Consider the following 14,070-nt stretch of genomic DNA (forward strand, 5'->3'; position numbering starts at 1 on the left):
GGGGACAGTTCAGTGTTCAAGGAGCCAGACCGCTCATGAAAAGATGGAATTTCCACATCGGGCGCAGAACCTCTGCTGGCTGTGACCTGGCAGGATTCACCCGGCGCCCTCTGCCTCACCCTCTCTCCAGATCAGGGAACACCCTCATCTGTAACATGGACACGCTGCCTAGTAACTGAAGGCTCTCCAGGGTTTGGAAGAGAGAGCATCCACTTTGCAAGAGTTCATAAAAGGAACGAGGAACACGAGCAACACCCACTGTGGTCGGAGCGCAATTTTCAAGTTTCCCCTGCATTCCTCCCTGCCCCCTCTCAAAAGGAAACAAATCTTATTAACAATAAACAGGAAAACCTCTGTCTGTGGAGCACAGGGGATACATTGGGGATACATTCAGTGACAACCGGCAGTCTTGGGGACAACCAACAGGACACCCCTGTGAGGAGGGACCCATTGTTCAAATGCCAGCCCCGAGCCATCGCTCTGCACAGAGACCCCCACGGTCCCTCTCTCGGCTCATCTGAAGCATGCCTACTGCTTCCTGTAAGCCTATATGCACACACACACACACACACACACACGGGCAGGACCGGACATGGTGACGTCAGGTAGCTCCAGGAGGCATCTCCCGTGCCCTGACCGCAGGGAAGAGAGAGGCAGGAGGGGGGCTGTGCAGCCGGAAGTCCCCACCCGCGTGCCCCTCTGTGGCCTGTGCTGTCACATGCTGCTCGCCCCAGCTGCCACCCTGGCAAGCGGCGCCCAGGACCGTGGCCTGAAATGTCAGCAGTTTCAGAGAGGGGGAAATGGGAGCTTGCCACCTCCTGCTCCACGCAGAGAGGCCCAATGGCTGGGATTCTGTAAGATCTGGCAGAATGACAGAAGCAGAGCCGAGGATACTTGTAGGAGTGCTGATTCTGTTTCAGGATCTTCCGTGCTACTGACTGAAGGAGGCAGACACCTGTGCAGGGGCCCCAGCACACAGAAGTGTCGGTTTACATAAGACTCCCAACTCTGAAATCCCCAGGAAATGACAAACATCAAACTTCCCCATCTTGATCTCTAAGTGCTGACAGATTTTTTTTTTTAAGGGACAACTAGGAAAATGTCAACTGTTATGACAGGCATGGGGCCTATGGGCTGAAATGCTGGTTAAGACGCCTGCGTCCCACACGGGGGTCCCTGGGTGTGACCCCTGGCTCCCGACCCCAGCTTCCTGCTGATGCAGATCTCGGTGGAGGCAGTGGGTGAGGGCTCCCTGTTACCTAGGCAGTAGACCTGGAGCGAGTTCCCAGCTCTTGGCTTTGACCTGAGGGTTCTGTCTCTTTGCTTTTTAAATAAGCAAATTAAGATTTAATTACCAAAAAGAAGACCGCTAAGAAAATTAAAAAGGAGACCAGCTCGAGAGAGGAAGCACCTGCCCTGGAGCTGCCCGGGGCCTCCTTGCTCCCCCCCCCGGGGGGGGGGTGATGGGAATGTGTGGGGGGTGGGGTGTCGGAGGGGGGGCTCACCCAGCGTGTCCTTGAGGTTCCTCACGAGGGAGCCCTTCTTCAGGCTGTTCTTGCGCTCCACGTAGTTGGAGGGCACGTAGCCCGTCCTGTTGGCCGCGTTGCGCACCCGCCACCACGTCTTGGAGTCGTCCAGCAGCCACAGGCGCTCGTTCTTCTTGATGTCAAGCTCCTGGTCCTGCTGGGCCGTGTAGTCCCACTTGGCGATAACAATCACTTCTTCTGTCATCTTTCATGGAGTCCTTCTGCCAGCAGAAACATTGAGAGAGGCTCGTCAGACAACCGGCCGACCCCTGCTCTGGCCTCCGCACGGGCCTGAGACATTAGCCGCTGACAGCGCTCTCTCCCGGGGCCCTGAAACACTCCACCCTAGACCCCTCGCCCCAGGCTTGGGGGATGCGTGTTATAAACCAGACCCCGCTTTACGGACTGCTGTGCACCGGGACCTCCCCAAGCCCTGTGAAAAGCAAAAAGAAACGTGCAAACGACGGTCACAGCGGCAGAACACAACCTGCTCGCCGAAGGGACAGTGGCTCCCGAGTGCTGAGTGGTGGACATTCCCTCTCTCGGGATAAGCTGGGTTTTCTGAACATGCTTACTACGAACAAGACCCCCAAACCACCCTTGTAAGCCCAAACTAGCGCAGTGCTGCTGCAATGGGCTACCCTGGATCCAGAAGAGGAGCCAGCAGCACCAGGGGTGACTTCTGAATGCAGTCAGGGTGACAGCAAGGCACCCGGGTTAGCCTCAGTCTCTGCCACACGCCAGTGTTCACATTAGGCAGAACTGGGTGCACGGGCACGGGAACACTCCCTACTCTCCCTGCAAACACAGAATCAGTCTGGAAGACTTATATCTAACACCACAGCCCTTCCCTGGATATCCACAGCCGCTTCACTGACAGCTGCCCCGACCTGGAGGCAACCCAGGTGAATGTATAAATGAACGGGTACATCTGGACAACGGAGCGCTATTCAAACAATAACAAGACGCGAGCTGTAAGGGCCACGAGACAACACCGCAGAACTGTCACCGCACACAGCTAAGCGACAGAAGCCAGCCTGAAAAGGCTGCGCACCGTGCGACGCTGACAAAGTCTCTCCTTGACCAAACTCTGCCCTGGCTGCTCTGATCCCTCCACCCAGGGAGGCCTCAGCGTCTTCTGCTTTGCGCCACCCAATCTCAGCAAGAATCCTGCTGGGTTGGTCCAGCCAGAATCCTACTCCCTTGGCATCCGGTTAAGTTCCTCTTCCTCTGCCTCCTCCCTCCCAAGCTGAGGTCCCACCATCCTCGTAGGCCTTCAGCAAGAATCCTGTTGGGTCGGTTTAGCCAGAATCTCCCGTACTTCCTGACGCTCCTCTTAGCAATCTTCCATCCACCAATCAACCCCTAAAAAAAGTCTGCCTTGCTGTTCAAATGTCATGAATAATTATTTTATTTAATAGTTCCCACTATGAGACATTCTGGAAAAAGCAAATCAATGCAGGCAGTGAGATCTGTGCTTGCCAGGGGCGAGGGGGAGAAGAGATGAGTGGGGAAAGCAGAGAGAATTTTCAGGGCGGTAATACTGCTCTGCTTAATTTCAACTGGTGAACACACGTCATGACACATTTGTCAAGTCCTAGACGACGCACAACGTCGAAAGTCAATGTCACACAAAATTACTCCAAAGTAAATGCTCATTAAAATAGCAACAAATCTGGTACCCTCTGCATCTCCTGAAACTGACAGACAGCAGAAGTGTACCTCAACAAATACAAGCAATACGGTTATCAACTAGTTCATCGACTCCACACTCCGTAGGCAGAAGATGGGCTGGTGTCCTTCAGGCAGGAAAACTGAGTATTCCAAACTTGAGCTGACCAGACACTTCCCCAACACTTGGCACACGAAATGATGATGGGATCTGGACTACAGCGCCTCCCCGTCCCCAGCAGACGAGGGCCTCGTTATTCTGTAGGTTGACTTCAGGATTACGGAGGGGACCCGTGCTGCTGACTCCATGGAAGCCCACACACCCCGTTTAAATAACACGACACTTTCGACTGGAAGCTAAAGGCACTTATGAATAATGCATGTCTGTCTCTTTCGTGAATTAATTTCCAAATTCCGAGATAGCAAACCTTAGGGGGAAGGAAGAACTGTTCTGCAAACCTTATGAACACTGCGCCCACTATCTAAGAGGGGAGCGTTTACACAAAGCTCGTTTCAATAACTGGAGATAATTCTGTTAATCTACTTTGGGAAAACCTCGAGCCCTTAGCGCACAAGCTCAATAACCTGACCTCTGTGTCAGCTTAGACTTCTGAAAGTCACAAAGGCTGGTTACTAACGGGGGCAACAGCAGTGATAGGCCTGGGGCTTGGAGGATATTCCACTTGGGTACCAGGACACTGCTTAATTACGCAATTTCCAAAAGAGTTTAACACGAACAGCCCATCACTTAAGACCTATCAAGATGTAGCCAATTGGGGTTGGTGCTGTGGTGCAGCGAGCTAAAGCCCTGGCCTGAAGCAACGGCATCCCATATGGGTGCTGGTTCGAGTCCTGGCTGCTCCTCTTCCGATCCAGCTCTCTGCTATAGCCTGGGAAGGCAGTGGAGGATGGCCCGAGTAACTTGGGCCCTGCACCCACATGGGAGACCCAGAGGAAGCTCCTGGCTCCTGGCTTTGGATCGGCACAGCTCAGGCTGTTGCGGCCATCTGGGGAGTGAACCAGCAGATGGAAGATATCTCTCTCTCTCTGTCTCTAACTCTCTCTGTAACTCTTTCAAATAAATAAAATAAAATTAAAAAAAAAAAAAAGACGTAGCCAATGAAAGCTCTTTCTAGATTCTTCTGCTGCACAAACAGTAGCTAAGTAAGCAGCCAGCTGGCCACGATCCACTTTGAGATACACGGAACCTCACTCAGGAGCTAGAAACCACCACCACCTGAGCTCTACCACAAGCCAGCGGCATCAGCACTCCAAGGGGCCTGGGAATGAGAAGTTCCTTACAGGTGGCCAGGCAGAGATTCTCTCGGACCCAAGAAGGGCAAAACCAAGTCACAGGGCACCTCTTGCTCCTCAGGGGTTCTCCCCTGCGTGACCACGCTGAGCGCCGCCTTCAGGAAGTCAACTCTGAGTACAGGATGTGACGGGCACTCGACACCTGCCAACATGCTTAACACCTTTCAGGAAGGTGAAGAAGATTAAGTGACTTGCTTGATGACACAGTCACCAGACCTGAGTCCAGTTCTGTGCCTCCCAACTCTGGGCTCCAGTGCTCACTCGCAGGGGGTGGGTGCAGGAAGGGCTGCGACGTGTGGTTGAGGAATGCCAGAAGCCCTGCCCAGGGGAGCAGTCACCCACAATGACCTGGCTGCACCAATGGGTCTTAGCCCTATTCTAACTGATCACTGTCTATCGATAAGAAACACTTCTGGAGGTCGCTTCAGAGGCCCAGCCAATCAACCACAGTCTCAAGCAAGTGACATTCGCCGCTCAACAACTGCCTCATTCCACGCAGCCCAAGATCCACCAAGCAGTCCCTGAACACCTGCGCTTCTGGAAGCCACACCTCCTCAACTCTCAGGAAGCCCAGCTTCGCACAGGAGACCCACTTAGCAGCCCCGTCTCCCTCCAGGAACAAGGAACCTGCTCAGCTTCTGGCTCGGATGAATAAGCAGCTTCCTCATTTCTACAGCGGGCCGGGGCCGCTGCCCCCGGGACCCCAAAACAAACAGGGAAGAAGACCTCTGTTCCCCCGTCAATGCTGCCCTGTGTAACCGCAGAGTCTGGTCTTTCTTCTCCGGCCCACACCGGTTGGAAAGACGGGCCAGAAGCTCATTCTGGAGGGCCTTGCATATTGTGAAAGCAGGGTTGAGATTTCCCCGCACTGAGGCTCTGGGAAGCTGTTTCGTAGGAGTCCAGCAAACCACATGGTATTTTCTCTCACGAATAATGTATTATGGTGCACAGGATAGATCAGAAGAGTGAGCGGGGCTGGCACTGTGGCCTAGCGGGTAAAGCCACTGCCTGCAGTGCCAGCATCCCATATGGGCACCGGTTCTAGTCCTGGCTGCTCCACTTCCAATCCAGCTCTCTGCTATGGCCTGGGAAGGCAGTGGAAAATGGCCTAAGTCCTCAGACCCCTGCACCTGCATGGGAGACCCAGCGGAGGCTCCTGACTTCGGATCGGCACAGCTCAGGCCGTCGCGTCCAGTTGGGGAGTAAACCAGTGGATGGAATACCTCTCTCTCTCTCTGCCTCTCCTTCTCTATGTAGCTCTTCCAAATAAATAAATAAATCTTAAAAAAAAAAAAAAAGAGCGAGCCCTAGAGATTATTACTGCCCCTCCCCCCAAAATCATACATACAAACTCGCCTGAATTTCTAACACAGAAGAAGCTCCAACAAAACAAAGTCCAGAACATTCTAACTAACCAACTCCTGAGGGTTTAGGCTGGAGGTGGTATTCTGATTTAGTCTAACAGAGGTCCAACACAAAGGACTCCAGCAGAGCCAGTTCAAGGAAACCTAATCTTGCCTTTGTGACGGATGGCTACTGAAGCTTACCACCTGGGACTAGCACACACAGAGAGGAGCCAGACACTTGGTAAGACACAGCCGGCTCACAGCTTACATGTCACGTCAATGCTCCAGAACAGAGCTTAGCAACAAGAGCCCCGAACTATGCGGAGAGAAGAAAGGCCCGGAGAGCCTTACAGGATCGGCTGCTTTTTCAAATCTTCGATGGAAGATGTGAAAGCAAACAGAAAACAGAATAGCTATAAAAGCTGTCTTGGCTCAACAGTTTCCACTAACCCCTACAATAACATCAATCCCATTCCAAGACCCTATTCTCTTTCTAAAACCGATCCTGTGAACTGTATCTTGGCCAGGTTACGCATCCTTCCTAACAGACAGTGTTCTGTCAACACCCACAAACGGTCACCGATACTCCGGGAGAGGTGACGGGGACCAAGCTGAACCACCGGATCGGCAGGGTAACCGGAAGTCACGAGTCCTGGGTCTGGGGTCCCAAACGTGGCTGATGCATTCGCAAGCCTGGACTTGAGTCTCTTCTGTGACAAAGGAGTCACAGTGCTCGCCTTGCAAGATCCTGCTGAAGATACGGAAAAGCACAAGAGGGTAGTGGCACGAGGCTGGGGCTTAGCAAACTTAGCCCACTCCATGGGCTGCAGTCTGGCTGTGCCACCCTAGCCCGGCTGCCTCTTTGACAAAGTAAGGTAATACTAGTACTTCACTTAGAAGCTTGTGAAAAAAAACAAACAAACAAACAAACCCTTGAGGCTACTGCCCAGCACTGGACGGAAACCACAGACCGCCTCTGCATTCAGGGGTTCCACATCTGTGGGTTTCACATCCATGGGTTCCACGTTCAGATTCTACCAACCAATATTTGAAAATACTCTGAAAAAAAAAATCTGCGTCTATTCTGACCGTGCACAGGCTTTGATCTTGTCATTATTCCCTAAATAGGATGCACTGCGTAATGGCCCAAGACCGTGGCACTCCACACACTGAGGCAGGGCCTCGTCCTACCCACCCCTTCCTCCACCCAGACTGGATTTTCTGAGCGTTTCCTGGGCACCAAGCTACCCTGGTGAGGCAGCCAGACCCAGCATCTGCTCTGTCGAGATTCAAGTTCAAGTGTTAGAGGCACCTCCTCAGAAATATCTGCCCCCACCAATCCAAGTCATTATCGCTGTGCTGGCTACTTGCCCTACTTCCTGAAAAGCATTTAACCCCAGATGACCGACTCGCTTGTTGTCAGGAGGCGCCACAATGTGTTGACAATGGCTGCTGAGCTTCGTTTCCCGGGACGCTCAGAAGGCTGATGATTCAAGGTTAATATGCCTCTTTCACCCTTCAACCGACTAGCAAATTTAGCCTGCTAACGGGAAGACCACAGTCGTAGAGATTGCAAACACTGCCAATCATACTGGGTAATGTAAACCAGAGATGGAGAGCTAGATTTCTTAAACTCCATTCAAAATACATGCACAGATAGACAAGTCTGACATTTAACGCGAAGAACATTGCCCTTGAAACTGCAGAAAAATACGTATGTGCACTTGTGTATGGAGATATACCAAATATATATATATATATATCTGTCTATGAGGAAGTACAGGCATACTTCAAAAAGCTTGTGGAAATAGAACTAAAACCTTACTTTGGAATACAACAATTTTGTAAAATTGTAAAATTTTGTAAAAACTGTAAAATCTTCATGAAAATGATTATAAAAAACTACATGGCTTTCAGGAATTTTTGCAATAAAACAATATACTTTAAAATTTTTATTTATTGATTCGGACAGCAGTAGAAAGAAAGAGAATGACAGGTATCTTTCCCATCTACTGGTTCGCTCCCCAGATGCTCACAACAGCGTTTTGAGCGTTTTGAGTTCAAAGACAGGAGCTAAGAACTCAATCCAGGTCTCTTCCTCCAGCGGCAGGGACTCAGTTACTTGAGCCACTGCCTGCTGCCTCCCAAAGTGTGCATTAGCAGGAGCTGGAATCAGGAGTGGAGCTAGAACTCAAATCCAGGCGCTTCAATAAGAAACGCAGGCATCCCAAGTAACGTCGTAACCACAAGCCCAAATACATACCCTAATGAATTTTTTTAAGATTGATTTATTTTTTTGAAAGAATTACAGAGAGGGATGGAGAGACACAGAGAGATCTTCCACCTATTGCTTCACTTCCCAGATTGCTGCAAAGGCCAAGGCTGGGGCAAACCAAAGCCAGGAGCTTCTTCCGGTTCTCCCACATGGGTGGCAGGGGCCCAAGCACTCAGGCCATCTTCCGCTGCTTTTCCCAGGCCATTGGCAGGAAGCTGCATTGGAAGTGGAGCAGCCTGGACACGAACCAGTGCCCATAAGGGATGCCAGCATCATCACAAGCAGTACCTTTACCCATCATGCCACAACTCCACCCCTGCATTTTCATCTTTTAAGCCTATTTTCCATGAACTTTTCGAAGCACCTTTCTAATTGGTTTAGTGAATCAACATATGAGAGAAGAAACTGAGAACATATGAAAAAAAAAAAAAAAAACAGAAAAACTCCTATCCGTGCCTTGACTTTCAACACAGCGTCTGAATTATTCAAATATTATCTGTTTCACTAGGCATCCTCAGAATGTTTTTGCTGTAGTAATAGCTCTTGCCTTCAGGAGAAAAAAAAAAAAAACGCAATTGATCAAATCATCATGGAAACTCACTCAAAAAAAGCATAGGCTTTTAGTAGATGTGGGAGATAGACTGACAGTCCCATTCATGTCCACACCTAACACCAGAACCTGTGAGTATGTGCCATACACGGCCAAAGGGAACTCAGCTTCTTTATCCACTGTCCTGGAGATGGGCTGAGGCTCCTGGATTACCCGGGAGGCCCAGGGGAACCACAAGGGCCCCTCTACATGGGAGAGGCAGGCTGAGTAGTCCACACCGGAAACTCCTGCGCTGCTGTCAAACAGAGCATACGGTCTCCAAAGCTGGAAAAACGTGTCCCCGGAAGCAATGCAGCCTGCTGACACCTAACAGGCAGCCCAAGGAGGAGCCCTGGGCCAGACTTCTGACCTCCAGGCCTCTGACAGGAGGAACCTGTGCTGTTGTTCTAAGCCACTGAGCTGGTGGCGGTTGCTACGGCAGCCATGAGAAACTAATGCATGAGTGATTCTGCTCAGGTCAGTCCAAGCCTGGGAATGCTTTCTACGCTTTCCCCCAATTATTGCAGTGTTTTCCTCCCTCGGTGTATATTTGCAAATAGCTTTAAATAGTGCATTTGCATTCGGGAGACTTACTATGAAACAGAGAAGCAACTTAAAACTCTTCATTAAAATTTCAAGTTGTGTTGTAGATAAAAGACCTGCCAGATGCCAACTAATCCGACAGGAGTTGGCAGGAGCCTGTGGTCTCCTGTGGGGCAACAGAAAGGCCGGTTGGTGGCTTTTTACAAGCAGTGTCGCTAATTACAGCTAATACACTTCAACTTTTAACTAGGATGCACTACGGAATCTAGGGGCTGTTCCAACTCCCGGTAAGTTAATTAAGCTGTGACAAGAGGCAAGGTCTTAATACTTCCTTAAGACACAAACACTCACTACATGCAAAAGAGAAAATAAACAGAGCTCCCTTCTCCCTTCTCCCAGAGGCACAGGGGCCGGTACACGGTGCTGTCTGAGAGGTTATGGGCTCCACGCACATGGCATGAGCAGCTGACATTTGCCTCCTATCCACATGATAACTGCTCATCCAATGTATACAGCAACCCTGTGAAACAGAGATGACCTGTAGATATAGCTTACAAATGCTGAAGCTGGGACTCCAAGATAGTAAACAACTCTGCTGGGATTCAAACCACCAGAAGTGTCTTATCACACAGCCCAGCCTTATCTATTGTCCTCACTGCCTGCTGGTGATAATGACAGCAGAATATTGCTGCATCACTTAAAAATAAACAAAACCCAAATCCCCAGGGGCAGGTGGCTGGGGATAAACAAGAACAGAATTTCAATTGCCTCTGGGTGGATGGGTGAATGGGAGGTGGTGCAGGGAATATTTTATTGGGGATGGGTAAGGGAGGGCTGAGCTAGCTGAAGGGGAGATGTTTCCTGATTCCAGAGGAGCTCCAGCTCCCTGCTATGGGGTCCCGGGTGGTGGGGAGCAGGCCGGCTGCACTGCCACCCGGCACCTCCTCTACAGCTCCTCCTGAACTTGGCTGAATGTCACAGGGCTCGGGCTGCAGTCAGTGGACTTCTGCCGCTGCTCCCAGGGTGATCTTGGAGGGGGGCGTCTGATGGTTTGGTTTCTAGCTGCATCGCATAACGGTCACAGACCATGGACTCTAAGGTGTCCAGGACCTGGAAGTCATGAAGGAAGGTCTCCTTGGAAGCCACTTCCAGGCATCTGTCTCGCCAGTCAAAAGGCAGCCAGGGTTTGACAGCCACCTGGGCACCAGCCAGCTGTGGGGCTGCGGTGGGAGGGTGCCAGTCCACTCGGACCTCGGACTCTGTGTTTGCAGCTGAGGTCAGAGCTTCTAGGAGGATTAAATGAGACAGTCCACAGGAAGCACCCGCCCCGGGCCAGGCTGGTGAGCACTGGTCATTACTGCCCCTCTGCCTCACGCCGTGTCCCGCTGAATCCCATGGCTCACGGGACTTGAGTCTAACAGTTACGGGAGCTCAGCAAGGCAGGTGCATTATGTTAAGGGCATCACTGACCAGGAAAGAGAAACCAATTCTCAGAGGAACGCTGTGCATCGGGGATGCCACAGCACTATGAACTCAGCTTAGCAAAGCTGCACAGACACCCCAGTGTGTCCTGGGAATATCCCAGCTCCCTTCCTGCAGTGTTCCCAGTGTGGCTGATACAAATGACACCAGCCTGTATCCAGCCTAGAGAGGGTTTTCCTCTCTAAACAAGGCACCTTCCAGAACATGTTACACACATGGGGGTATAGCCAAGTTATTACAAAAACATACACTTAGAGAATTGGTTGAGGGGCTGGCACTGTGGTGCAGTCAGTAAAGCTGCTGCCCCGCAGAGACAGCATCCCATACGGGTGCCAGTTTGAGTCCCGGCTGCTCCACTTCCGATCCAGCTCTCTGCTATGGCCTAGGAAAGCAGCAGAAGATGGCCCAAGTCCTTGGGTCCCTGTACCCTCGTGGGAGACCGGGAAGAAGGTCCTGGCTCCTGGCTTTGGATGCAGCCGTTTGGGGAGCGAACCAGCAGATGGAAGACCTCTCTCTGTCTCTCTCTGCCTCTCTGTAATTCCACCTCCCCCACTGGGCTCTGCAGGAGCCGGGCCCAGGGCAGGGATGTGGGGCCCAGGGCAGGGATGTGGTGAGAAGGGGGGGGCCTGAGGAATTCGGAGGGATTAACCCCTTCACAGATACCTGTTTACAAATTATTTTGGACACAGAATCGTTAACATTTATTTGTTGTAAATGCATGATTCTTTTAAAGAAATCTTCCCTATGAAAGGGGAAATAAAGATTTCTAGCATCCGTGTTTGATTTTATAAAACAAATTTACTTTTGAGAACCATTTTAGTTTCCTCTATTATTAATATCATACATTAGTATGGCATATTTGAACAAAACCCAACAGATTATTAACTACAGCTCATAATTTATTCAAATATCCTTAGTTTTCCCCTGAAGTCCTTTTTCTCTTGAAAAATTTTATACATTTATTGAATTACTTGAGAGAGAGAAAAAGATCTTCAGAGATCTTCCATCCACTGATTCATTCCCAAGTGCCCACGACAGCCAAGGCTGGGCCAAGCCAAGGCCAAGAGGCTGGCACTCAACCTGCACCTCCCACATGCGTGGCAGGGACCCAGTGATGTCAGCCATCACCTGCTGCAAGCCCAAGTGTGCACTGGCAGGACGACAGAGTCAAGCTTGGGGCCAGGATTCAAACCCAGGCACCCCGATCCCAAGTGACGCCTTCTCATCCACCAGGCCAAACACCCACCCCTCACATCCTTTTCCTGTCCAAGAACCCACTCAGCATTCCTCACTGTACTTGCTGTCACCTCTTCTTCAGGCTCCTCTAGTCTGTGACAGCTCTCAGACCCCCCTCCTCTTGAGGAGTACAGATCAAGCAAGCATTTTGCAGATGGCCCTCGGTTAGGATTTTTCTCAGAGACCTGGGGTGATGGGGTCAGGAAGAAAGACCACAGGTCAAGTGCCCTTCTCATCACATCAGACCAGGGTGCATACACCAACACGACGTACCACCACCGATGTGGACCGTGCCCCTGGCTGAGGCAGCCTTTGACAGCCATGCCTCTCCCCTGCAGAGTCACCCCCAGCCCTTCCGCACCCTGCTCCCTGGCAGGGGTCTCCAAGCCCAGCCCACACGTGGGGAGGGGAGGCAGGGGCAATGCTCTACCTCCATGAGGATGAGTGTCTGTGCAAGAGACTTGTAAGCCTGGCAGATCTGTCTCTCTTCCTCTGTTCATTTATTCAAAGATTTCTTTCCTCTTTTTAGACTTATTTATTTGAAAGGGAAAATGACAGAGATGGGGAGGGAGGGAGGGAGAGATGGAGGGAAGGAGAGAAAGAGAAAGAGGGAAGGAAGAAAAGAGAAAGAGGGAGGGAGGGAGAGAGAGAAAGGGATCTTCTATCTGCTGATTCACTCCCTAAATGGCTGCAATGGCCATATCTGGGCCAGGCCAAAGCCAGGAGCCAGAAACTCCATCCAGGTCTCCCACATGGGTGGCAGGGGCCCAGGCACTTGGGCCATCTTCTGCTGCTTTCCCAGACACATTAACAAGGAGCTGAATCAGACGTGGAGCAGCCAGGGACCCGAACTGGCACGTCAAAATGGGATGCCTGTGTCAAGAGTAGCAGCTTAACCCTCGTACCACAATGCTGGCCCCTCAACCAATCATTTATTTCTATCAATATCATCATACAGGGATTTTACTTTGTATTCTAGTTTGAGCCAGTTGCTCAAATTGCTCCAACGCTGGCTCCTGTGACTGCCTGATAGGCAGGTGACCATCACGGTCAGTCTGTGTGTGCCTTAGTTTTTGGAGCACATCTTTCCTCCCTCCCACCACAAGGTGTTCCTGGCTCATCTCGTGTACTCCCCGCCCAGCCCTCAACCTCAGGGTCAGTACAGCCGATTCTCTGGTGTGCATTTCAAATATGAACCCCGTACAACAGTGGGAGGGGGCCACACTGCAGAAACATCCTGAAATTTTTCCCATGCTGACCCCGGCTGGGTTCTTGGATCATGTGTTGCTGGAGAAGGTGAAGGAGCCCAAGGTATTCGATTCATCTGCTGGACTGTTCCTCCTGCTCCTAAGCTACCCCTCTCATGGTGGGAGAAGCGTTCCCGTGTTTCTGCCAACGGCCATCGCCCTGAAGACACCTCCTCCTCAAACCACCACGGAGGCTCACACTGACCAGCACCCAAGCCAGCCAGCCCCGCACCCCGCTCCGGGGGCGCACCTACAGGCTCTATAGAAAGCACTTCCTGCAACTACTCAGAGGTACGTGTTGTGACGTATGTCAGAGGTAACTCAGTAACTCAGGTCAAAGGCCTCTGACGCTTACAGATCTGAAGAAGTCTTACACGGCTACCCAAAGCCCCAAGGAGACATTTACAAAACCCCGCAGCACAAAAAGGAAAACACATAATGAAGGCCAGGGTGAAGGTCATATGGTCCATGAGTAATAAGTCCTAGATTTTCTATTTTCATTAAAAAAGTATTAGAAGTATATGGCAGGCCGGCGCCGCGGCTCACTAGGCTAATCCTCCGCCTTGCGGCGCCGGCACACCAGGTTGTAGTCCCAGTCGGGGCGCCAGATTCTGTCCCGGTTGCCCCTCTTCCAGGCCAGCTCTCTGCTGTGGCCAGGGAGTGCAGTGGAGGATGGTCCAGGTGCTTGGGCCCTGCACCCCATGGGAGACCAGGAGAAGTACCTGGCTCCTGCCATCGGATCAGCGCAGTGCGCCGGCTGCAGCGCGCTGGCCGCAGCGGCCATTGGAGGGTGAACCAACAGCAAAGGAAGACCTTTCTCTCTGTCTCTCTCTCTCACTGT

The 14,070-nt window shown here is 51.4% G+C and overlaps 1 protein-coding gene across 5 annotated transcripts in view; it reads right to left on the bottom strand.

The window, feature by feature from the left end:
- Positions 1-14,070, bottom strand: part of NCK2 (NCK adaptor protein 2) — a 153,859-nt gene that overhangs the window by 38,964 nt on the left and 100,825 nt on the right. For 4 of the 5 annotated variants that reach the window (XM_051834899.2, XM_051834882.2, XM_070068700.1 and 1 more), the window contains exon 3: positions 1,506-1,747. In XM_051834899.2, the coding sequence (XP_051690859.1) occupies positions 1,506-1,731 (226 nt within the window). In that variant the 5' untranslated portion in view covers positions 1,732-1,747. The remainder of the gene's footprint in view (positions 1-1,505; positions 1,748-14,070) is intronic. The other variant, XM_051834906.2, reaches the window with a different exon arrangement.

Source organism: Oryctolagus cuniculus, chromosome 2, assembly GCF_964237555.1.
Source record: "Oryctolagus cuniculus chromosome 2, mOryCun1.1, whole genome shotgun sequence".
Classification (NCBI taxonomy): domain Eukaryota; kingdom Metazoa; phylum Chordata; class Mammalia; order Lagomorpha; family Leporidae; genus Oryctolagus; species Oryctolagus cuniculus.